The sequence below is a fragment of the Catharus ustulatus genome, chromosome Z, assembly GCF_009819885.2.
Source record: "Catharus ustulatus isolate bCatUst1 chromosome Z, bCatUst1.pri.v2, whole genome shotgun sequence".
Taxonomy (NCBI): Eukaryota; Metazoa; Chordata; class Aves; order Passeriformes; family Turdidae; genus Catharus; species Catharus ustulatus.
This window is the reverse complement of record NC_046262.2, coordinates 43871460-43898250: the sequence shown is the minus strand read 5'-3', so window position 1 is coordinate 43898250 and position 26791 is coordinate 43871460. Positions and strand designations below refer to the sequence as shown.

The 26791-nt window shown below is 37.6% G+C and overlaps 1 protein-coding gene across 1 annotated transcript in view; it reads left to right on the top strand.

Annotated features, from left to right (window-relative positions):
• AUH (AU RNA binding methylglutaconyl-CoA hydratase) overlaps nucleotides 1-25011 on the top strand; it is a 121969-nt gene extending 96958 nt beyond the window's left edge. Inside the window, exons 7-10 of the mRNA XM_033086391.1 lie at nucleotides 19371-19558; nucleotides 20822-20872; nucleotides 22580-22627; nucleotides 23610-25011. Coding sequence (XP_032942282.1) covers nucleotides 19371-19558; nucleotides 20822-20872; nucleotides 22580-22627; nucleotides 23610-23687 — 365 coding nt within the window. The 3' untranslated portion in view covers nucleotides 23688-25011. The remainder of the gene's footprint in view (nucleotides 1-19370; nucleotides 19559-20821; nucleotides 20873-22579; nucleotides 22628-23609) is intronic.
• The last annotated feature ends 1780 nt before the right edge of the window (nucleotides 25012-26791 follow it).

Here is a 26791-nt window from a genome sequence, read left to right as displayed (position 1 = left end):
TAGTTCAGCCCTGTCATCAGTATATGAATTTTTAGGAGACTGGGAAGTGTCCCAGTGCTCATTGAATTGCCATTTGAGAGCTTTCATGTTACTTGAGTGTACAAAAACTAGAGTTAAAAGATGCAAGATAAACTTCATATCCAAAACCAAGAGAGAATTGCTAAAAGCCTTCCGGAGACTCTGTGTTCCAAAATTCATATATTTCAAGTCAAGGGGATTTTCAAAATGTTCGCTAATGAAGTGTCAACAGAAGCTAAAAGTTTGAAGAGAAGGTGTTTGACATGCAGGAGGGTATTGGAGCATTTAGAGAAGCATGCAGATGGATGACATTTTATCATCAAACTGTGTTGCAGCAGATTGTACTGAATAGGAAAATGCACTTTGTATAGCTTGTTCTGGAAGATATTTAGTATCTCCTGTTAACGTAGGCATCACTATGCCCACAGTTATGTTGAGCTTGCCCTTTTAAGTTTCCGTTTCCATTCACTTTAATAATAAAATAACTGGAAAGCCCCCAGTGCTGACAAATTCTGTGACACATACAAAATGCAAGCATGAAAGGTTATCATACCAGTAGGTACATGGGTTTTTTACATAAATATATGTCAAGATTGTACTAGGGACATGATATATTTAAGTATGACGTTAGCATGTGTTATTTTTGTCTTGACTGAGAGAGCAAAACCTTGAAGCTTATTGCTATATCTCAGCTTCAGAAATGAAAGTGAAACACTTCGATGGACACAACTCTCTTATGTGGTAAAGAGTGAACCTTTCTTAATTAAGGTTTTTGAGGAAACTCTCTGAGACGCTGCTCAGGAGGGAAAAGGAATTGCTCATTTTATTCAGGATTTGTTGACATATTTTTAGTTTTCAAGCTGAAATTTCCTCATTTTGCATTTGAGAACTATGGTTTTTGTGTTCTAAAAATTGTACATTTTGAAGCAGTTCATCAGTTGCGCTGTGGTGCTGTTGAGGGTGAAATGTTGTAAAGCTTCAATTCAACAAATTACTGAGGCAAGTGATTGTTTTGAATATAAGCTACCAACTGATTTCCTGGAGATGTAGATCTATGCATCTCCAACATCTCATGTCAAACACTGATGTACTTCGCAAATGCAGAGCGTATTAGCTCTTGACAAATGCAAACATGATTTTACATTTCTCTGTGTCATGTTCACTAATTTGCTTTAAACATAACCCATTGTTTGTTTATTAATGTCAATAAAAATTATAATTTCCTCTTGGCACAAAGAATTTCGGAAAGCCATAAGGACCTCTGTACAAACCTAATTGGTAAGGCTATCTCAAAGTGACTCAAGTATGTGTATATACATAATGTGTATATATATTTGTTGCAGCTGTGATTTTCTAAATTTGGAAAGACAGACACATGCAGTTAGAAAACAAAGTAGATTTTCTAATGTTCAATGGCACTGGTGTTCCAAAATCGGTTTTGAAAAGTACACAAGTTGACTAATCTCCTGTTTAAATTTAATAAATTAAAGATAGTTATTATTCACTCTGTTTTAAATTTTTCTGAAACAAGTAAAATGGTATGATGAAATAAAAATATATGAGTTGAGTTGTTTGACAGAATATCTGCGACACTGGTTCTGGTTGCAGTGCTATGTGCGATGAAGAGAAATTGCTGTGTGGTTCAGTTTTTTCTCTGAAGAAGTCAAATTATTGCATGAAACAACACTGGATATGTGATAGACAACTACTCTGTAGGGAAGAAAAAGCACAAAGAGTAGGTTGAGTGGATGTTACCTCTCTCTGAGTGCTTTAAGATATTCAGGGAAGGACATGAGATTCCTTGGAAAGCTTGCAAGGACACCTTCCATTAAAATAGGGAGCTCAAAGCTTCATCCAGCCTGGCTTTGGACACTTTCAGTGGTAGGGTATTGACAACTTCCCTGGGCAACCTGTTCCATACTTCACCACCCTCACTGTAAAAAAAAAAACCAAACCAAAACAAAAAACATTCTTCCTTATGGTGTAAATCTACTCTCTTTTTGTTTAAAGCCATTAACTCTTGTTCTACTGCAACAGACCCTACTAAATTGCTCTTTCTTACAAGCCCCTTGAATTATTGAAAGGCCATGATAAAATCACCCTGGAGCCTTCCAGCCACAGCTCTCTTGGTCCTTCCTCAGAAGAGGGGTACTCCAGCCTTTGGATCATTCCTGTGTCCCTTCTCTGGATATGCTCCAACAGTTCCATGTCCTTCCTGTGCTGGGACCCCAGAGCTGGATGCAGGGCTCCAGCTGGGTCTTACCAGAGCAGAGCAGAGGGGCAGAATCCCCTCCCTCCCCTGCTGCCGACGTTGCTTTGGATGCAGCCCAGGACACGTTTGGCTTTCTGGGCTGGGAGTGCCCATGGCTGGGTCATGTCCAGCCTCTCACCCACAGCATCCCCAAGTCCTTCTCACAGGGCTGTTCCCCATCTGTTCATCCCACAGCCTGGGCTGATACCATGGGTCTCCATAGCCCAGTTGAAGCACCTTGCACTTGGTCTTGTTAAACCTCATGAGATTCCTATGGGTCCAGGTCCCTCTGGATGGCATCTCATCCTTCAGGTGTGTTAACAACACCACTCAGCTCGTGTCATCTGCATATTTGCTAAGGTGCACTTGATGCTTACGTTTGCATCTTTGCTGAAGATAATAAACTGAAACAGTGTGCTTCGGTGGTTCTCTCGGAGAGTGACCTGTGCTTTTGGAGCCTGAAGCACACTTACTAAAAAGAAAACTGGCTGATGAAAGAGGTGAAGGATGTGACTTTGAATGGAAATCCAAAGGAAGGTTTATTGAGTCTCAGAGAGGGTCCAGGGACAAAGACAAAACTGGGTCAAGGGCACAGGGTTAACTGTGGGACAGAAGACATGGGTCTGAGGATCAAGGTCAAATGGGAACAGGAAAAGGTGGTGCAGAGGAGGGGCAGCAATCCAGGGGAACCAGTGGGGTCACAGGGACGGAGCACTGCAGCAAAACTTAGCCAATTGGGAATCAGGAGAGGGGAAAACATTCTAGGATGGATACAAATAAGCTGAATGGGTGGAACAGGGGTGGAACAACTGCGTAGACCAATCAAACTCCAGACATTACCATGCACCTGCAAAAGTCTATGGGAAGGAAGCGCTTCTCACCATGATCTAGAGGTGTATTCTTCCTTACCTATTTCTGCCTTTCCTTGGTTGAGGTCTTGTGGCCCTAGGGGCAGGTCTCTGGGTCTCCACAGAGAAACTGCACTGGTCCCAGTACAGACCTTCTGAGGGATATTTCTTGATATCTAACCTAGATATCTACGTATGTCTACCTGGACGTTGGACTGTTAACTAGCTTCCTCAGGATATGGCTGTCCAAACAATTCCTCATCCACTGAACAGTCCACCTACCAAATCCATCTCTTCAGTTTAGAGAGAAGGATGTTAAAGGCAAGTCTGTAAAATTCTTTACAGAAGATAAATTATAGTTTTCTTTCTCCACTGACAGGGTAGTTCAGTGCCACTTGGTCAAGCAGGACTTGCCTTTGATGAAGCTGTACTGGCTGTCTCAAATCATCTCCCTGTCCCACATGTACTTCAGAGTTTTAGAAGAATCCATACCATGACCCAAACATAGAAGTGTTCCCACGCAGGTATATTGTTTCCCCTTTTCCCATCCAGCTGGGACTTCACCTGAACGACATGACTTTTCAAATATCATAGAGAGTGGTTTGGCAACTACTAAATTAGAGAATTACAGAATACTCTGAGTAGGATCGTCAAGATAAACTCTTAAGTGAATGGCCCATATGAAAATTGAACCCATAATCTTGGTGTTACTAGTACCAGGCTTTGACCAACTGATCTCATCTCAGGGTCTCAGCAGCCAATTACCACAGGATAATGCATTTCATAAGATCCCACAAACTTATGTATGTTCAGATTCCTTAGGTGGTCGTGAACCCGATCTCTTACAGTGGAGGAACTTTGGTCCCCCCGGTCCCTGTCTTGTGGTCTGTCCACTTCATAGGTGTGACAGGAGAGGCTGCCACTCAAGACTGAAGCAAAAACACTGAGTCTTCACATACTATTTATTTGTCTGCTGGTTCCCAAAGACATTTATTTGTTTCTGTCTAGGCCTGAGAATTCTTTTCCTTGTATTGAGAGGCTGAAGTCAGGTGCCAAGGCAGAAATCTTAGGCTTTTTTCTGTGCTCTTGGTTACTTTTTGCAATGCCCACCATATTAGGTATGGATGGATGCAGAGCACCCCAGGGGATATTCACAGCTCATAGGGACTGTATGGAAGGAAGATGCAGCTCAGGACTTTTTAAGCAGGAAACTCTACTTCAGCAGGAAGCAAAAATGGAGAAGAAATGGGTTTTGGGAGGAGTTACATTAGCTTTTTTAGGTGGAGAAAACTGGTAGATGATCCTGGAACTTAAAGGACAAGGTTTAAGGAACTAGTAGCTAAGGGAGAGAAAAATCTCCTAAAGAGAGTAACACTGAGGTGGGGACTGGGGCTGATAACTCAGCAAGCAAATGGGAAAAAGGGCAGGGCGCAGAGTGTCCAGATGGACAGATGGTACATCAAAACCATTTGTATGGGAACATACCAGAGATGATTGTGGCTGCTAAAATACAGTCCCTTACGGAGCTAGGAATGGAGCTAGTGTTTTTTAAAGACTTATATATGCTGGAAGAGGGGAATCACTTCAAAATTTATTTGTTTTAAGTATTATTTAGGCTGTGTGTAGTGGACAGAAATGATTCTCAGACTCAACTTGCTTTATTTAATTAATTTTGAATTTCCTTACTTCGATATAAATCAGTCTGATATTTTTGAATGCTCCCATACAGTCATCCTGCAAGTTATATCTTCTGTCATCAGCAGTCCCAACTGCAGTGTGTACTGTGCTCTGCATGGCATTCTCTGTTGCTGTAGGAAAATTTTATTGTTCTGTTTTAGCAGCAGAGAAATCCTGGACCTGGTAGCTGAAGAAAATATGCCTTATATGGTTCCTCAAAAATTCCACCTTATATGGTTCCTCATACAGATCCTGAAAAAACAGAAACAGGGGCAATGCCTTGAAGATTATACAGACATATGTAAACTATATTTTGGCAAAGACTGATTGAAAATTGAAGCATCCAAAAATTAGCTACTTAGATGCAGTTTTGCACAAAACTGTGCAATATAGTTTGTAAAGTTTTAAGCTAGCTCTTCATGCTTTATTCTGTATATTCCTTTATTTCATGTGCATATATACTAGTGCAGTTCAGAATGAGAATTTTTTGAAGTTCCCCAAATATGTTGTGTCAATTGCAAATGACAATGCCACCAAAGTCAAGCTAAATTTAACTCTGTATTCCAGTGTAAAAAGGCTTGAGTGCCTCAAAACAAGCCCTTCTTTTTCCTCTCTTCTCTTCCCCTCCCTTCTTTTTTTTTCCTTTCCTTTTCCTAACTCTCTTTTTTGAGCAAGTCATATATTCCTATGAGTTTCATTCTTAGGTGCAGTTAAATGTTTTTGGCTGAATTAGGAAAACAGTAACCTGTGACCAGTCTAGCAATACGAATTTAATATGATTGCTGGGTTGTTTGCAATACATATAAAGGGAAGAGCTTTTAAAAAACTTCAGAGATTATGCTCAAATAAAAATAACATTTTGTGTTGGAAAGTTTTATATGATAATAATAAGGGCTATTCTATCAGCACTGCCTGAAATAGAAATATGAATGCATCATTTCATTAAGATTCTTTATATTAAGTTTAACTTTTAGATGGATTTTAACTTTTTTAGCATTTGATTTAAGAAAAATGACATCTGTAATAGTCTGCTTACCATATTGTTTCTTGCAAAGGAAATTAATATGGGTATGAAATGGAAACTGCACAGTACTAGAAAGTGCAAGATTGTTAGACAATGCAATAAGAAATGAAAAATATAACACTATAATTCAGAAAATTCACAAAATTCCTGATTTATTTTTGAATCCTGGATTTATCTTAGGAAGATTAGTTTGCACTTCAAGTAGCTAAATGAAATGAACTGTCAGTGTTATCTCTTTGACCAGAGGAGTGTAAGTAGTTCTGATAACTTGGTATATATGTGAGGAAACTGAAAACAAGGAAGACTATTAAGTATAATCCCAACAATAATAGTAGGTAGTATTGTGCAAAAGATACTATCTTTTCCTGAAATTGAGGAGATGGGTGAAATACAGTCAAAACTCCCTTTGGTATTCTCTTCACACAGAAGCCTAAAAATATTTTATTAAATATTAATAACAACATAAAAGACCTTTGGTCTTATTTTCATTTTAATTAGGCAGGATATATATGCCATTCACTTTGAAGCCAAATGCTACTCCTTTGTATTAACCTGCAGGGGGTACTAGAAAATTGAACCAAGTAGCATTTAGCTATTTCTCCTCCTGCCAGAGATAATTAACATCTACTCTTTTGCAGACTCTCTTACTGTTATCTGATCCCCATATACAGGTTTCATATTCACTTCCAGAGCTTGAGCAGTAGGGTGTGAAATGCTGCCTCAACCCATTTCTTATAAATCAGCAGAGCTCAGGAAAGTTATTAACCTTCAACTTTGACCTGCTAAACTTACAAAGGAAACTTAATTTCATATTGAAATCAGATTGGTGAGACAAAAAGGACAATAATTCCAGGAGGGAAACCAAGCTGTGTATAATGCACTGAACCTATTTTGTTTTGTAGTGAGAAAGACAATAGAAGAACCTAAGAATGATAGCTGGTACGACAGAAGGAAGTAGGAAATTTTTTGACACAAAAAGCTAAGGCAAGAAGTAGTAAGCAGCAAATGAAATAAAAAGGTAAGAAATTAATTGTATGAAGGCCGTGGGTTTTCTAGACTTTTGACTAACTGTTTACGCAACCTTTCTATCTCATGCATACATTTTCTATGCCACTTCTAAAGCCCAAGAATTATTTTAAATGGGACCTCGGAGCTGCTGATGTAGCAGCCATTGATCCTGGGGCCTCAACTGGGAGAAACTTGAAGAGCTGCCAGGCTTCTTGGCCAGCTTTCTCCTTTGGCTAATGGCCTTGGGCATTCACTTTGGCCAGAGCTTGGTGTACCGTAGCCAACTGTCTGGTAGTCTAGTACTTACTTTTTCTTAAACCTAATATATTTGTCTTGGGTAATCAACTACAGAGCTGTAATCTTGCCAATACTTCAGTGTGGAACTGGACAGTCTTCCTGGCTAAGCTTCCTCAGAGTGAAGACTCTGGTGAGCTTAAATGAGTTACACACTTTTACCAATAGGAAGCAGCACTAGTTTGACAGGAAATCCACCTGTGTTCGCTTAAAGAAAAATATGTCTGGATACTCCACTTACTGGTGAATTCACATTTTCTAATGATTGTCAGAGAAACTGTAACAAGTTCATCTGTCACTATAATGCCTCTTGACCAAAATTAACTTTGTGTATAAGCATTATGAAGCGTGGTACATTTTTTCACTGACTTCCTCCTTCATAAAACAGATGGTTCTCCTTTGATCGTCTAATACTCAATATTTTCTATATTTTGTTTTCCGCTTACATAAAATTAACATCATTCCCTCTTTTCTTTACATTTTTTAACCTATTTCTGGAAACACATTTATTCATTTTGCCATATAAAAGTACATGAAGGTGATAATGCTTCATCTTACAGGAATGCTATGGAAATAGATTTCAGTAGTATCTATGAGAAAACTGTGTTGTGATGATGATAAGAAGTTTGCTTTTTCCAAAACTCCTGTGGAGTGAAGGACTATAAACAGCTTTGTTTTATTAACAAGGTAAAAATCAAGCAAACAACAGCTTCCTTCATTTTTTTAGACAAAATGTTAAGTAGGCAACAAAAATATTAATCTCTACTTTTTCTAAAAAAACTCACATTAGTACATTTGTGATACATTGAGGTGTTTTCCTGTGTTCTTTGTAAGTTTCAACAGGTGTAATCAGATTTGTAAACTTAAAACTTCCACATCTGCTGTAACATATCCTTAGGTTCCACCCCTCTACTTTTAGAAAAGCCAATTCAGTTGGTTACACAGTGATTACCAGACTTGGGTTAGTAATGACCACAGAGGCTGCAAAACAGATTCTGATGTATCTCACTTCCCTTGTTCACAGATATCTATATAATGTGTTAGAGCAAACTGAAAATATTAAACCGATTTTGTGCTACTAGAGCAGTTGATTTGAATTTGAAAATTTTAGTGTTCAATTGAAAGAAGTCCATGTCTTTGCATGTAGGGAGCTGTAAGAGTATGAACTGTTACTAAGGGGGAGGAAAGAGGAAAGGAAAAAAACCTTTGTTAGTGCATACAAGTTGTAGCACTTTTTTTGTGGCAAAAAAATACATTAAAATAACAACCCTCCCAGCTACTCATTTATGCTGACACACAAGTGTCTGTGTTTAAGAAGCATTACTACTAAAGAGTTTTTAGGCATAGAAGATAGAAAATATTGGGCTAAACTTTTGCTTTTACTACATTATAAAGAACTTAAGAGTTTTGAGGAGCAGAAGATCAAAAATTATAATCTTTTGTTTCTACTAAAAAGAAAAAACAAAACCACCTGATTAAGTTTAAATGATGATTGAACTTATTTGTTTCAGAGGTACAGTAACTGAATTTAGAATATTCATACAAAATACAGTTATGCATCATTTATCCTGTAACAGATAAAATGCAATTGTTCAAAAATATTTGAAGTATATTGTATGGTTGCCATCATGGCATTATAGAACACTGAAGGGTACTTGGAAAACACAACTAAGCCATCTCCTGATCTCTCAGCTAGGGTAATGTAAGATGTAATGAAGCATCTGACATCTCTGATACTGAAGCACAGCTTTCTAGCTTTTTTGGCCCCATTTTCACCTGCTACAGGGTTGATGACTGTGAAGTAAGTCACATCAATGTGTCAGGCCAATGTAAGACAAAACACTAAATTTGGTCTACTTAACGTCAATGTTAAATCTGAAGGAAATTCAAAATATTTCTTTTATATCAGTATGAATGGTGTAACTCTGTTTTAATTGAGTAGTTTACTTGTTTGGAGATCTGTCATTACTGAATAGGAGTACAGAATCTAATTATTTCCATTTCATATTCGTTTATGACTGTATTATATGAGAAAGAAAAATAGTTTCCAAACTCCTAATGAATTCTCTCTATGTCTGGCATTTTTCTTCAGCATCCAGAAAATTCAACAAATTAAATGGCAATTGTGTAGTCTGCCTCAGAAGAACAACTGCACAAGTTAGTTCACCACAAAACAAGCTGAAAAAAAATGATTTATGGAGTACGGTTTCCAATTATTTCACAGAACCTTTCTATCTCTGGAGATTTGTTTGAGCCAACTATTGCAGATCTCTGAATTCCAGAAATAGTATATTCCTGTCCTTCCTTCTTTCTCTCCATTTTTCATCATGAAAACAAAAGCTGTTAATCCTTTGTAACTTTATGCTAACAATTCTGTATTAATGTTCTTTATATTTTAATAAGAAATTGAGATCTGGGAAGACAGTGTTAATCAGATGACAGAGTTAATCTAAATTTTCTCTTGAGTAATTCTAAACTAATTTTTACTCTGGCAGTTTTGTGAAACTGTAAAGAAAAGTGGAGCAGAGTGAAATGTACTTGACATAGACATGAGTGTTTTAAGAATTCAGTCACTCAGAAGCCTACCCTGATGCATATTTCAACATTATTTTGCATCTAGGCATCAAGAAATATGACTAGCTACGTTGAAATTTGATTTATCCAAACTAAAAGGATGAAGAAAGTTAGTTTAATTTTGACCTTGTAGCTCAATATGCTAATATGAAGAATACCTAGCAGAAGGAGTTTCTTAGTTCATTATGAATAGTGTGAAATTCTCTTCTTATCTTGGACCCTATGCGATCCTCACAGCTTCTTGGCTTCCTTAATTATGCAGAATGATGAAATATATTTATTGGCCAGAAAGAATTTGGATGGTCCTAAGAATTTTTTTCTAGACATTTCTAGAAAACAACCAAGCTAAAGGAAGCCCTTATTTGCACAGTTTCTAGGAAATAGAGTGATGATCTTTTACAAAAAGGAGACATTTAGAAGCTTTTCAATGGAAACTTTATTTCCAATTACAGTTGTGTGTTCTAACTCCTTGCAATTTCAGGCTTACTCCCTACCCTCAATTTCCCAGTGTTTTTTCTTTAAAAATGTCTTTCTCCGCATACCCTGTCTTCCTTTCTGTGTGCCTTGAGCAGCAGCTGTATGTGGTTTATATTTGCAGAAAACATTTCTTGATTTTTGAGGAGGAAGTAGTTGTTTCTTTTCCATTCAGTGTGTTTGCAAGAAAATGCCATTGCCCTCATATTTAGGGACGTAAGCCAGAGTACTGTGGGGGGATCATGAATGTGTTTAGTCAAACAAGGAGGATGAGATTGTCTGTGGGATTCAAACCTAGCAGGCTGAGCTCACAGTTGCACCTAACCCTCTGTTCTGAACCAATAAGGAGAGGATATACTTATTACCAGGGCTGCACAATCATCTGTGCAAAACAATTAAAATTACTTCTGTTCAAGGATACTCTACACATTTGGTGTAAGTACCATGTAAGATTACTGTCACATTAATGGTCTCATTTTTATTAATTACAGTAGTTTCACAAATACAAGCCGCACGGATTATAAGCCGCACCCCCGGTGCCTCGACAATGTTGCTGTCTTTGTCAATAGATAAGCCGCACCCCGAATATTAGCCGCACTTTCGTTCGTAGCGAGAATCCGTGCGCAGCTTTCACAAATTGGCCAATTAGCAACAGGATCGCGGCATAGCGGGCTTTACTGGCTCGGGGCGGGGCCAGGCAGGCTCGGCCCGCTCATGGTTGCCGATAGGGGTGGATGGCCCGGCTCGGCACTACGGCTTGGCTGGGCCGGCCGGGCGGTGTTGCTGCCGCCGCCGCCGCCAGGCTCCCTGCTCCCGTCTGCACTGCCACTGCTGCGTTTGCTTGCCCTGCGGGCGGTGCTGCTGCCGCCGCCGCTGCCAGACTCCCTGGCTCCCCGCTCCCGTCTGCACCGCCGCTGCCATGTTGGCTCGCCCTGGCCGGCACTGCTGGCCGCCGCACCGCCGGGCTCCCCCACGCTGCTAGCCCTGGTTCCCCTGGGCTCCCGTGCACTGCCAGCCCTGCTTCTAGGGGGCTTTTCCCTGCCGCCGGGCAGCCCCGCGCCGCCGGGCTTCCTGCTTCTACTATCCTATCCTATGCAATGTGGCTCCCGTGCACTGCCAGCCCTGCTTCTAGGGGGCTTTTCCCTGCCGCCGGGCAGCCCCGCGCCGCCGGGCTTCCTGCTTCTACTATCCTATCCTATGCAATGTGGCTCCCGTGCACTGCCGGCCCTGCTTCTAGGGGGCTTTTCCCTGCCGCCGGGCAGCCCCGCGCCGCCGGGCTTCCTGCTTCTACTATCCTATCCTATGCAATGTGGCTCCCGTGCACTGCCAGCCCTGCTTCTAGGGGGCTTTTCCCCGCCGCCGGGCAGCCCCGCGCCGCCAGGCTTCCTGCTTCTACTATCCTATCCTATGCAATGTGGCTCCCGTGCACTGCCAGCCCTGCTTCTAGGGGGCTTTTCCCCGCCGCCGGGCTTCCTGCTTCTGCTATCTTCCCCTATGCAGTCGGGCTCCCCTGCACTGCTAGCCCCAGTTCTCCCGGGCTTCCCCGCCCTGCTGGCCCGGGCTCTGCCGCCCTCCCTGCCCCGCCCTGCTGGCTCAGGCTCTGCCGCCCGCCCCCAACACTGCTGGCCCCGCCTCTGCCAGGCTTTCCCACCTCAGCCGGGGCCGGCCGGGCTCCAGCTTGGCTTGGGGCTGCCGTGGGCTCTCACTTCCGTGTTGGCAGCTTTTAGAATTTTGTTAATGTATTAGCCGCCCCGGAATATTGGCCGCACGTCCGGGTTTCCACCAAACTTTTGGTCAAATTGGTGCGGCTTGTATTCGTGAAATTACTGTATATTTTATTTTTGTCTGTTCAAACAACCAGGGTTTTCTTTCACACAAGTTCTCATTGGTATGAACGAATATGTGACTTCAGTACAAGCAACAGGCTAGAAGGGAGGGATAAATTTGCTTTAATAAGTCTTTTTCAGGTACTAGTAGAACTATTAAAATTCTGATGGTTCAGTTCAATGGCTGCATCTAATTATCATCCAAAAACAAGTTGTAAAACTATAATGTTGTGTTTCTGTTTAATTTATTTTTTTTGCTTCACCAGAAATATTGGTTATGAATCTTAGAAACACCTAAAGAAATAGAGATTTATGACAAGGAAATAGATGAAGGTGACTGAGAGAGCAAAGCAGACTGTCTCAAACAGTGCTTATGTTTTGTAACATAAAAAAGTGTAAGGGCTGTGCTAACATATTACAAGCTTATGTTGTTTTTGGTATTCCACCAGATAACTCCACAGAACACCTGCAGCTCTCTGTGCAATTACATGTGTGTATTAAGATACAACCATATTTGACTAAGATTAAAAATGAAGTTGTGATAAATGCTTTCAATTTCTGAGCCCTTTCAGTGGTCTACTTCCAAGAAGAATAAATGTTACGACTGAGTCTGGATAGAGAAGAAGGCTGGCAGTAACTAGGGTGAAACACATCCCAGGCTTAAAATAAAACAGAGGTAGCAAGTGTAAATATGAGTCTGAAAGTAACATTTTATCTGAGAAAGAGAAAGACTGAGGCCAAGAAGGTAATGTGGGTTTATGCTTGCTTATCAAATTTCTGGCCTTGCAGGCTAATCCTTTTTGCATTGCATATTGCTATATTAATACATGCCAGTATTGAAGGATTTGGCCAGTTTTTTTTGTAGAATCTCTGTTTTCAAAGCCGCCCCCAAGTTGTTGTAGACATTATACTATAGACTAAGTACTAGGTTAGCTGCAATGTAGCTGTAGCGTATGCTTCCTCTGCTGGGAGGACATTTTACTTAATATGAAAAATGTGCTTCATATGTACAAGTTCATTTTGCATGTATTTATCAGGAGAGAGAGTGCTTTGCTTTCTTGGGATTTGATAGCTGAACCAGGTGAGATTGTGTCCTGCTGTCTCATTGACTTTGTCGTTTTCACTGAGCTTCCATCGTATTAGCCACCAATTCTCCTTTCTTTAGTGCTGCTCAAGTCACAGAATTTCAGGGATGAATAATTTCAGATGTAAATTCTTAAAAACCCATTACTCTGGAAGAGTTGAAAGCAGATTAATTTAATAGTAGACAGAATGAGAGAAAGAATATGGTTAAGGAATGGAATTGGTTTGGGGGGTTCAACAGATTTCTTTACTGTATGGAAGAATAAAATGGTAGTAGATTCCTGTAAGAAGAGCACTGAAGTGAGGAAAACATTCAAGTCACTTGCTTTTGAGTAGTGAAGACTTCAGATTTATTAGTCTGATTTTTGCTTTGCTTGTTTATTCATTTCAATACAGTTCCATCCACTGAAAACTGTAGTAATTGACCCAATTTCAGACTGTGATCTCATTAAAAATATAAGTTAAAATAGGATACTACCATGGTAATTATTTTTTCTCTTTCACTTGCCCTAGGTAGTGACAAATTTTTTCTCATGTCTGTTTTTTTCTTGTCTTGATTTTTCACATCAAATGAAGTTTAGCTGTCATAATCAATTGACAGGTGCTCAGATGTAGACTAGTGAAATTATTTGTTTGAAATACAAGCTAAGTAAAAGTTCTTACTTAATAGTATGCATAAATCCCACATGACTTATGAAGTATGACCACACAGTGCAGCACTGGCCTAAACCTCCTACCTGTACAGCTGAGTAATGACTTCATAAATGTGTGGGTGTAATTTTGAAACTGGAAAAAAATGTCTTCTTGTGGGCCATTAATATCTATCTGCAGCAAGAAGACTTATGTTTTAATGTGTATCTACTTCTGAATTTCATTTAAGGTGACTTACTGCACCCTTAAACAAAATACCGAGCTCCTATATGGAGTAACAGGAAGCACATGGTCTTAACTGATTATCTCTGTGTGTTCATGCTTGTTGTGCTTGTGTACACTTAAGTAAAAGTTAATAAGTAGATGAACAGTGGCATTTCTGTTTGGTCTTTTTTTTTTCTCAAATAGTTTCAGTTTAAAACCACGTAAGACATATTATCAGCATGTGCATTCGCTATACTGGGAGTTGCAAATCCTGGGAGTGCATGGGGAGTTACACCGATCTGTACTTCTCAAACAGTGTTTTGTCTGACAGTGGAGTTGTTTGTACCATGTTTGTGAGTGAAATGTGGAGTGAGTGCCTTACACCAGGTGCAGAATCCCTTTTGAAGTGGAGTCCATTTTATAAACTTTGGGTTCCAGATGCATTTCTTTGGTTCCATCCATTTTACATACGCAGCCATCTACTGGGAAACTATCTGCTATTTTTTCAATCTACAAGACAATTACTTATTTTGAAAATAAATTAGTTTTTGTAAATTACATGACCATTTCATCTTTCAGTACAAAAACTGTAATTATTCAACTGCTAGTGAATAGTGTATTTACACTTCCTCTCATGCATCTTAAAGCATTTGTATATCTTCAAGCCAAGTACTGCATTCTTTTAATTCAAGCTGTCGTCTTCAAACCACCCACGCGTGGCGGTTTGGTGTAGGCATTTTTCAGATAGGTTTTTAAATAAACCAATCCACAGATGCAGATGAATAGAACGGATTGTGAAAGTTAAGGACTGATTTGCAGGTTAAGTGGGCTGTTATGGAGATGGGGTTTGCCACAGCCAGACTGGCACAGATAGCAAGTTGTCCTGCCTCTTGGACCTCAGCTAGGGAGATTGTGTCTGGCGTGCCTGTGGGGCTTGGTTTGGCTTGACTGACAAGCCAGACTTCTATGAGCCCGTTGGGCAAACTACTATGAAATTTTACTCAAAACACTTCTTTTCTCAGTCATTACAGTCCCTGGGGCAACCTCTGAGTCAGCCTCAGGCCACTGTCTGTCTTTTCCTCAGACATCCAGGCTTTTTCCGAACAATGACTTAGGTGGCCATATATAAGAGTGGTCTTACCTACTACCAGTTCTTTGCCATCTCAGTGCTTTTGTTCCTCTTACAGAAATAGGGTTTTATTTCTTTTCTTGATCACATTTTCACTCTGTCATCTTTTTGCATCTTTATGGGTGTCTTTCCCAGTCTAAGCTGGTTTTGATTGTTAGTTGGTTTCTCTGGTTTGTGCTGGGGAAGGGCTCTTCATGTTTTCTTCTGAGACAAAATTGGGGATGCCTGAGCCAATAAAGATTTATACCTGCATTTAAGTTAACTAAAACATATACAACTTCTCAGGATCAAGACCTTATCTTGGAAATAATCTGTTGGAAAATTGGTGTTAAATGTTATCTAGGTACAGTGTTTAGACCTTTGGCATATTTCATATTTTGAAAATTGCTTAACTTAGCAACAGATGGCAGGTACTTTAATAGCAGAAGCTATGTTTGTTACAGAGACTTTTAAAATAGGACATAACATGACTGAAAATGTTATACTAAAATAATAATTTTATCCATATTAGGTTTTTTACAGACTTACATTGTTGAGGGTTCATTATTATAAACAGCAGCTTTCTGCATGCCATATTTTTTATGAGTTTCAATGGAAGAGTGAAAAATCTACTTAAGAGTTTTCTGCAAAAAAATCACAAGGATACATTTTACTTCTAATTAGAAGTTTTGTAGATGACTGGCTTAGGTTTCACCACTGATTATTAATAAAATGTAAGATGTGCACAGTACTCTTTGAAAGAAGAAAGCTAGAAACCTGTCAGTTAAATTAATCTGCTGTGAGTCAAACAGAGGATGGGATGGGATGGGATGGGATGGGATGGGATGGGATGGGATGGGATGGGATGGGATGGGATGGGATGGGATGGGATGGGATGGGATGGGATGGGATGGGATGGGATGGGATAGGAAAACTGGTTTTTACTTGATTTAATAAACAGTATTATTACTGAATTAAATTTTGGAATTTTTTCGTCAGAACACAGTTTTTTCCAATGTGTTTTGACAGTGCCATCAGCGATGAGAAACTACTGACTGTAGATATTCTTTGCCAGAATGATGAATCTATTTCCAGTAAGCTAGTTGCTTCATCTTGTTGAATATACTCTTGGGCATTTATCACGTAATTCCCTTAATTCAAACCAGTTGAGTACATATTTTGTAATTGATGAGTTACTCACAGTAAATAAATATTCATACAAATCAACTATTTGTTAAATTTTAAAAAAATACTGTTTTAACAGTTTTTGTACCAGAAATTAACAGTCTCCTTTTTACTGTGTCTTTTCACAGTAAACAAACTTTAAATATGAATTAGTGTATCTAAAAATGCTGTTTAGTTATTACAACATTGACTCTATACCATTTCAGGTAAGAACGCATTTACATTGCAACTGTATGTTTAATACTTTTATCAGCACAGTGAGTAATACCAGATCACTAGTCCTTGAAATAACATGTCATTAAATTTGTGAAGATGAAACAACTATTCTCCCATCAAATTCTGTGCTACATTTAGATTAAATGCCTTGGTTAAGTAACATCTTTGAAGACTGGGTGTTACTTCCCTTAGCTCTGATTATAGTTGGCAGACATTATGTGTTCTTTGTGTATTACCAAAACAGAACATCTATCTGTGGTGTACTCCATCCTTTCTTCATAAATGGATGCAACTTTGGGGTGTTGGATGTATTTTAGTGTGTTGTTTGTATGTGATTAACTTGGTCTTACAGCTTTTGTGTGTATAAGTTTCTTACCCCTACTACTGAATATATATGATTGATGCAGTGAACTGTTGACTTCGCTTCTGTAAATATTTATCAAAAAGTATGCTCCTCTGCTTAATGACTTTTCAGTGTAGGAGGCAACCAAACAACTATAGTCTGCTTTTTTTTTTGCTCTTTAATCATTATTGTGTAAGACACTGGCAAGAGCAGTTTTTTTTAATCTATAAACACTATTTCATGCTTCAACATATCCATTGTTTGGTCAAAGTTATGAAATATTGTTGCTCAATAAAACTTTGTTTTCAGCATTTCCTGGTAAAGCAGTAATTGAAGAGATAAAACAGTAAAGGAAGGGGCAGATAATTAAGTAAAGAAAAATACTAGGAATACGTGCAAGACAGAACCAGAAGGTGCAGAGTCAGTAAATTCAGCCTCATATGGTTTCAGGTCTTATGATTTGAACAAATAGTTTTCTTTAAACAAAAGCCAAACTGGATGCTTTTCTAGATTTCATGGCTGCAGTGAAAGGAATAATTTGTGACTAAAATATTCTTAAGGAGAATAAGGTAGACATTTGCTATGTTCCAATGTGCGCTTAAAATGTGTATAAGAATAGATGTTGATTAGTGTGACAGCTTATTTGGGTGAGAAATTAAAAGATGTTCAATATTTAAATAAAAAACCCAATCAGTGTTTGGTGGGGGTGTCTGTGGTGGTGGTACAACTCTGTATCCGAAGCAGGGAGTTTCTTGAAAACACAGCTTACATTTTTCTGGCGTGTAGGTCTGGTATAAATTTGATAGATACAGCTTTAGTCATTCTTTATGAATGTCACCAGTGAGGGAAGCCAAGGCTGAAGAGAAAGCTTACGCTTCAGGTTTTGTAGTGTTTTTTGGGATCCAGTATGGGGTTACTTTGGATTATGTGCATCCCTTCTGCTGGTAGCGAAATTTTACCTCTAGCACTAACACTGGCTTAATTTTAGTAATTAGCAGAATTAGCAGAATTTACTGATTTACTGTTTCCCTTGACCATTAGGACAGACTTGCTAAAATCCTCTCAAGCACTTCAGGATCATAGAGAATGTCATATTATTTGTATTTACTAATGCTTTTGTTCTATAAATTTCATTTCAATTGTTACAATAATTTTTTTCATTCTCCTAGATTTGCCTGAAAAATGTATCTCAGTTTTTGTTATAGGTATCATCTTCTAATATTCTAGAAAAGCATAAGACAGAAATCCTCCAAACCATCTATAATTTTGTATTATATAAGATGTTCAAAGGAAGATCTGGTTTTGGAGATAGGAATACAGTAGTACTGAAGTTCGTGTTTCAGAAAAAATAGTAGTTGAAAGCTGAATCATTAAATCACAAAAACTTTTAGGTTGTTTCCAGTCAGTTTTTTTATCTCAGAACGTATTGAAAGTATTTTCAGAAAACATCAGTAAGAGAGCTGAATGGCTTGAATAAAATGCTGGTGGCTTAGTCCACGTTATGTGGTAGAAATTAACATACAATGGTAGTTGAACACACATTTGCACAGTGTTATACCACCTCGCTTTGAACAGATCCTATATTGCATATATACATATATTTACAATTGAAAATGTTTGCATGGTCTTGCAGAAATAACTATTTGGAAGGAAATTTTTGCTAACCAATTATTTGTATAAATTGAGTATTTGTTTCAGATGCATGCTAAAATGGTAGACCTTGTGATTTTCAAAATCCTTTCTCCTCTATAAAGGCCATTCCACTGCTTTAATTCATAAACATGTGCTTCAGTGTTTTAAATCCACATCTTCCATTTTGGTACGATTATTCCCACATTCTCATTGTTTGTTAGTTCTCAAAAGTTAATTGTTAGTCCAGCTGAGCAATCTTCACGTCTGGTTAATGTAGTTACTGCTTACTGACCTTCTGAAAATGCTGATAGTCAAAGAAGTTTTTAATGTGCTAAGAACAGCTAACTGTTATAAAGTTAGATGCCTTTCTCCACTGATCTGAACCTGTCATTGTTCTTCTCTAGTTTTTGTAATCACACTTTAAGGTTGCAACAATAATACAGGGGCAAGATGAAGCAAAACCATGGCTTCTTAGAGACCTTGTCTAGTAGTGGTTTTAGTTTAGGTTACTTATAAATATTGTCCCTAAGGTGAAAATTTTAGAATGGACTTGTTAAGGTTTGTTTAGTGTAGGTCTTTGGACATGGTGATTTACATCATAAAAATATGTAGTGTTTAAAAGAAACAGAGGGTTTGGCTATGTTGATTACTGTCAAATAGTTTTTGTTGAGCTTTTGGCTGATATGAGTAAGGTAACTTGTCTGTAATAGAACAGACTTTCTATTAGAAGTACCTCTTTTAGTTATTTACATGTCTTTCTAAGAATCGGGGGAATTGATTTCAATTTAGATGTAGTCTGGAAAATTGAAGAAGGTACTTAATATTGCCTTTGTACTATTGAATTTTTGTATGTTTATGTAAATGTTTATGAAATTTGAAATGAAAATACTTCAAATGAACAAGGCACCTACATGAGAAACTAAAAACTGCATTTTCTCTTTCTACAAACTCTAGGGGGAACACAAAGATTACCTCGCACAATTGGAGTGTCATTGGCAAAAGAACTAATTTTCTCTGCACGCATTGTAGATGGCGAGGAAGCAAAATCAATAGGATTGATTAGCCATGTGGTAGAACAGAATGAAGCAGGGGATGCTGCATACAGAAGAGCATTAGCTCTGGCAAGAGAATTCTTACCTCAGGTATAACAAACTATTTTGATTTTGGTTTTTAGTTTTTACCAAATAATAAGACTGAAAAAGAAACAACTTTACTAAAGAGAACTGTCACAAAATTATGTATCAAAAAACTGTGCTAGTTATGTGACAATGATAATAAATTTTCTTTCTTGTCTTGAATTGTGTCATTTGGAAACTCTTTCATGGTGAAGAAAACACCTCTGTCAGTCCTCATCTTGCCATGACCTGGTCTGTATCTTCATGTGTTCTGGCTTTCAGTTTTTAAGAAGAACAAAAATGTTATACAGGTTTTATTTTTCAGTATAGCAATTATTTTATTAGATTACTTATATTGTTCAGAAGAAAGGCAATAGATCCTAGGTAGAAAATTTGTAGGAGGCAGAAAAAGAAAATAATTAATGAGCCACTTTATTGTATCCTGAGTTTAACAGCTAAAATTCTTCATTGGAAGTGTAAAATATTATAGCTTAGGAATGGCTTTTAATGGTGGTTATTTGTGTCTTGAACACTTTACTAGAAAGACAAAAATTTAAAGCACAGTAAAAAATTTAATATACAGTGATTCTGTAAAGTTGATTGATGGTTACAGCTTCTTACTAAAGCTGCCTCATAAGCATTTGGCATTTCCCAGATCAGCAGGCCTGAACATCCAGAAGCTGATGCTGATGGATAGGCACAGGACATCTTGCAGTTCTGCAGGACACTGGAGGTGAATGTGGGAATCCCTCTGCTCTCTGTGGCTCATGGGAGAGTATCATCACTAGACAAGAGTAGGCTTTGTAATAGCATACTATAGGTATGCTATATGTGCTTTTGAAGCTTGCATCAACTGATTTTATTTCATGATTATTTGTTTTCCCGTGTCTCCATTGTGTGATAGTAGGGACATAGGACTGACCTTGCAAAGACCTATAATGATGTTATCTGAGCCTTGTTTTGAAGGAAATTGATGAAACTTGACAAATGTGGACACACTCAACACCTTTGAAGAGTAAACCAAACACAATAATTAGGTTCTTTTGAAAACAATATACCTTTACTTTTTCTCAATATTCAAACTGCCAGTTTAGAAGCAAATGTCTACTATAATGATAAAATCTAGGCTATATTACTTATATACTATAAATGTAGTGAAAGTCCAAAATCTAGATGGTTAATAAAAGAATATTGATGACACTTCAAAGTTACAAATCAGACTCTTCAGCAGATTCTTCAGTTACAAATCTTGTGGATTTTGATGTAAATAAAAATTTTCTCTCATTTTAGGGACCAGTAGCAATGAGAGTTGCAAAACTGGCTATCAATCAGGGAATGGAGGTAAGGATCTGTACATTCCATGAGAGTAGGCTGGAGGTCAGGTTGGCAACAGTTGTGCTGTGGTGAACATCTTTTTCAAGAAGTATTTTTATTTTCTCGTTGTGTAGTCTTTTGAAGTCTATTTGGTCAAAACTTTCTAAAGAATGAAATGTAATTTTTTTTATATCTCAGATTCCTGAGATGCTGATTTCTGTAACAAGGCTTAGTAACCTCAAGAGCAGTGTGCTCTGCTAATTATTAATAGTAGAAAGTAAACATAAAACTCAGGTGGGAAAAATGGTCAAAGTCTGTCAAGTTTGTCAAGCTCTCAGTTTAGTAACTAGTAAAGTTAAAGGCTGAAGGACGTGTTACTTATTTTTAACAGCTTAATAGCAGTTAGTGTTAAAATTGTACTTGGAGCTGCTTTCATGTTTGATTCTGATTGCCGCTCCATTGCCACACTCTTGACCTAGCTCTAAAACTCATTTAAAATTCCATCTAGACATGTGTTTTACTTTAGATGTACATATCCTAATGCTGAGTTCAGCAGTTCTGTTCATATTTAAAGTTAGGCTCTGCACCAGGACATATTTTAGTTCAATCTGGTACAAGGAAAAGAGGATCATACCGCATGCAGCATCTGAATCCAAGAAGATGAATTTGTCCTTTTTTATTATAAGTCACAGCAGCAACCAGTGAGTTCAGCAAAGCATAATACCAGTAAGCAGTGGCCTGAGAACCAAACTCAGAAGCCATTGCACAGAGTGTGTTAGGTTTCCACAGCAAGTAATGGTGGAATTTGAGATTTATTTCAATACCCAAGGTTCAAAATGCTGCAAGTTAAGTTATCTGGCTACCACATGTAGTGGATTGAAAGGTCAAAATAATGGACTTTATAGAATTAGGGATTGATAGGGTTAGATGGAGTCAGTATGATCATCTCTAGTTCAGTCTTGAAGCTCAACACAAAACCTGCTATCAAATCCAATCAAGCCAAGTGGTCATCCAAACTGTTGTTACAAAACTACCATGGGACAGGTTTCATGGCTTCCTTTGATAACTTATCCTATAAATTACCTCCCCTTGAAAGCTGGTTGTGTGCATAGCCGTAGTCTTTCCAGTGGTCAAGTGAAGAGCTAGTGAATTCTGCAGGATCTGGTGCTTAACACAGATGGAGAAACAATGAGGCCATAATTCAGCCTTTTCAAATGTTCAAAGAAAATAAATATATTAAAAATAGATGATGATGATGATGATGATGATGATGATGCAGGACAGACATGTTTTATATCCTTTTGAACTTGAATCTTTGTTTATTTTGTGGCATGCTATTCTGTTTTATGACATTTTGAAGATACATGGTTTCAGAAAAAAATTTAAATAATCATGCAATACATCTTTTCCTCTGTAGTAAATGAAATTGTTGTAATTGTGCAGGTACCTAGCTAATGGTTTTTATGTAACCAGATGAATCGTAGTAAAGAGCAGATATTTTTTGAGTGTATTGCATGCTAGTTGTATTGCCAAATCAGGAGTCTGTTACAGAAATACTAACCACTCTTACCACATGTAAGTATAGCATTTCTGTGTTAAAGCATTGTAGAAGAGCTTTGCAGAAGTATTTTAGTATGTGGCATATAAAAACACAATATTTTTGTCAAGTGTGAGGAAGTAATATATAATAATTTTAGAAAAATCTTTTAAAAACCATTGTATTCTTTTCCTCAGGTCGACTTAGTAACAGGTTTAGCAATTGAAGAAGCTTGTTATGCTCAGGTATGTAAATATGATTTCATGAAAAAAACACAGAAAACAGGCTTTGTTGATACCTGTTATGAAATATGCAGAAATTCAACTAGAAATTGCTCTGTGATTTCTTCTGCAAACTTTTTTGACATTTTATTTAAACTCCCATCTATTTGGTCTGATTCGGTAAGGAATTTAAGGGAGGAGGAGTAGGCTAGGACAATAACATATCCATACTGGTACTTTTAGGGTGAAGGTTGTGAAGGGTACAGCCATACACCTAGCCAGTCATACACTACCATGCCAGTCGAAGGACAGCCTTGCTTTGTTTTGGTTTAACATGAAATAATACAGAGGACACTTCACTAACATGTGCCACTAATGGCATATATGCTAACCAACAAAAATTTGAGACAAACTTCTTGAGACAGTGAAACACGAGAATGATGTGTTTGAGATTATATGTTCTTGGAGTTGGAGATAAATTTTATGATGGGAATAGAAGCATCAGCATTTTATGCTTATTTAAGATGTGGTAATCAGACTAATAACCTTCTTCCCCATCCCAAAAACCCAATATGAGCCCGACCAAAAAACCCCAAGAAACCCAAACCCTACTTTCCCTTCCCCCACCCCCTCCCAAAAAAACCCAACCAACCAACCAAACAACAACAAAAAACAAACAAACCCCAAAAACAAACAAAACAAAACAAAACAAAAAAACCCAAAAACAAACAAAAATCAAACCAGAAAAACCACAAAAAACAAAAAACAAACCGTAGAGACTTTTTAAAGCTCATCTGTTTGGGGAAACCAAAATTGTTTATCAACCTTTTGTCATGTCCTTGAAGTGTCTGATACATTCCTTTATCTGACTAGCTTTAATTTTTCTGTTGTATTATAATTTTTCTAATGCATCTTGGATACCTTGAAGAGCTAAGATTTGTATGGAAATATTTTTCTTGCTATTGTTTTTGGTGTCAATAATGAATTGTTACTCTGCTCATTGCAGACTATTCCAACAAAAGATAGAATTGAAGGCCTTCTTGCATTTAAGGAGAAGAGACCTCCTCGCTACAAGGGAGAATAAAAGAATCTGATGCCTTTAAAATACAGGGGGATAAAAGTACTTCTATGAGATGCACTTTGCATCCGCACCTGGAATATCACAATCACCAAAGTAACAGCAAATCATACAGATGTTACAACATTTTGAATGTGTGTGTACTTGTACGAATTCAAGATAGAAATGTGTGTCAGCTCATGTTCATTACAGTTCCTGATGGTTGATCTGTGTATTGGCAAAGTCACAGGTTCATGCAGCATTTTTAAAATTTCACATGTATGAAACATACCATTCCATAATTGGAAAAGCTCTGTAATTCTTTACATAGACAAAATGTATCTGTGATGTTAAGCATAAATCTGCATTTTATCAAAACAAAAGCAACTACTGAACACCAAAAATAAGAAATTGTACCAAATATGCATTTAAATGATTCTGTATATCAGTAAAAATCACATTTGAGTATTCTATCAGAATATGTATATTATTAATAAAGTTAGGGAAAGTGAAAAGGATTATCATTTAGAAAATGTTATGCTTTGTTTATCTTACTCTATCCTAAACAAAATGTTCACTTTAGCACTTAATGGTGTCCTTTTGGTAGTTATTGCCATTATATTCATTTAATTGTATTAAATGAAAATGTTTTCGAGGCCAGCCTTCAATTATACATTCTTTTCTGTTAAACCTGTCTTTGTCTTGCATTTTTCTAACATACCATCTGATCAGCACTGTAATGGAACTTTATTTCACTTGACCCAGTTATTTTAAATTTTTGATGATTGTATTAACGATGGTTGTGTGGGGATATGATCAATGTGCTGTAATAGAACCTAGAATTATCTTAATCTCCAGAATATTCCTTTTGCAAGTTTTATGAATGTACATTTATATACAACAGAGATGATGTTGAAAGGTTCTTTATTTTGTGGTGGCCTCAGAGTTTTTTTCATACATTACAGGAGAAATGCAGTAGGTTTCAAGGTAAGAAAACTTGTGATTCATACTGTGTATTTGCAGTGGGTACAGCATATACAGAAAATGTCTGGAAATAACCTCGTAGAAAGTATTTTTGTTAATTTGACTGGAAAATAAACATGGCTTAGCAGTCCAAGGCTGTCTTTTTATATTAGAAAGAAATTTATTCATTCTGGGTTACTATTGGCTCATGAAACTTATGCATGCTTTGCTTTTTCTGCAACATTAGGTATGGTCACTGTCCATATCTATGATGATAAAGCAGCTCATCAACATGAAATGACAAGAACTCATTTAAATTCATATTTAGACGTATCATTACATGTAAATTGATTAAACTGGTAGAACTCACACTTTGTTGACTGGTAAACTTGCTGAGTTGATCATTTCTTGCACAATAATTTGCAAATAAAGTACTGGTACTTGTTTTGATAGTTATATAAAGCCTAGAGGGTCATTTTCTCATGTTTTCGAAATGCTAACATGTCATTTTCATTTTTACTGACTACAAAATAATTATGTTAATAAGAAAAAAATATTAAGGGTATGCTGATGGGTTTCTGTTGCATAACTTTGATATACAGCCTGGTTATTAAGCTGCCTCTGTTTCTACCAAGCACTGATTAAGTAGCTTCTGCAGATGTCTATTTAAAAACATCTAATAACTTTCAATACTGTGGCATACTGTGTAAATTCATGCCTTTAACTAGTAGTTTTGATCTCAGACCAAAATTTTGCTGTCACAGTGGTCTCCACTCATTTCCTTAGGAGAAGATAGCGTCATATCATAGCAATTTGAGTTGCCTCTTTGAAGCCAACAGTTTGAATGTTATTACAAAGTGAGTATTAGAAGGACAGTTTTTAAAGGTACTTTGGAGTGATATTGAAGTAGTTCTGGAGGAACAATATTTTAGCAAAAGATGTATCAATCACTTACTGCCTCATTTATTAAGTGACGTTATGATGGCTGTAGTGCTCATAATTAATAGTAGCATTAGAACTCTGCTTCCATGAGAGGGTTGGTTGTTTGTAACAAAAATGATCACATAAAGGCTGACTTTTCGTTATGAAAGGTATGAACTGGCAAATAGTCCTTCAAGCACTTGGGCTCAACCCTTTCAGTTCCTGGTAAAGCCATGCTTTTCTTCACAATCCCTCATGGATGAGTGAGCCCTGGTCTCTGCTGGTTTTCTGAAGGCTCCCTAGACATAAGCAACATTTTCTCCTGCTGTGGCTGAGATCATGTGATAGTGAGTTCTTCTGCACTTCACTGAGTAACGCAGTTAGGTCCGTTATCCAATATTAGTTATCAGCTGATAACTTCTCAACTTTTTTAAGTTCAACTTACTGAGTTGCCTAGAAACTCTCAGTTTCATGCAGAAATTAATGTGACTTTATAAAACACATATAATTTTAGCCTTTAACGTAGCACACTGTTTATATTTTCAACATTACTGAAGTAACTCACATTCTTAGTAGTTTTACTATATTTCTGGATAAAGTTTTCATGATTGTCTTCAGGGTTGTAGTCCAATGCTTTTAAGTGGATCACCTGTAATGAAAAAAGGTGTGTTTTATTTATTCTAAGATTATGTAATGATACAGTTAAGTGCTTTTGGAGGTATTTTCTATGGAATCTTTTCATGACATTTGAAGTCATTAGTGTCCAGTTATTGTTGAAATTCTGTCAGTCTATGTGAAATTAGTCATAGTTCTACATCAAGGTTCATGTCAATGATCTTCTACAACTGCTTTTAACCAGCTGCATTTAGATAGTAAACATCAGGATCATTTTCAACTGCTTCGTATTTTACCCAGTCATTGCTCTTTAATGCATTTAATCATAATCACGTTTGTTGGAAAGATCACCACAAGAGAGGGCAGAATATCATGCTTGGTAAAAGGAAAGGGCTTTGGCACTTCACGTACCAAACCCAACTCATAGATGCAAAGCCACACTATTTTGACTAAAATTTTGGTCCAAACCTGGAAGTGCGGCATATAATCAGGTGTGGCTTATATATGGACAAAGAACGAAAAGTTACTGTTCTAGTTTGGAGCACAGGTGTCTGCTGAGAAAGGCAGGAGCTTCTCTTTGAAATGGAGAATGTAAGCCCCCTCCCTCCAAATTATAATCATTTTGAAATCAA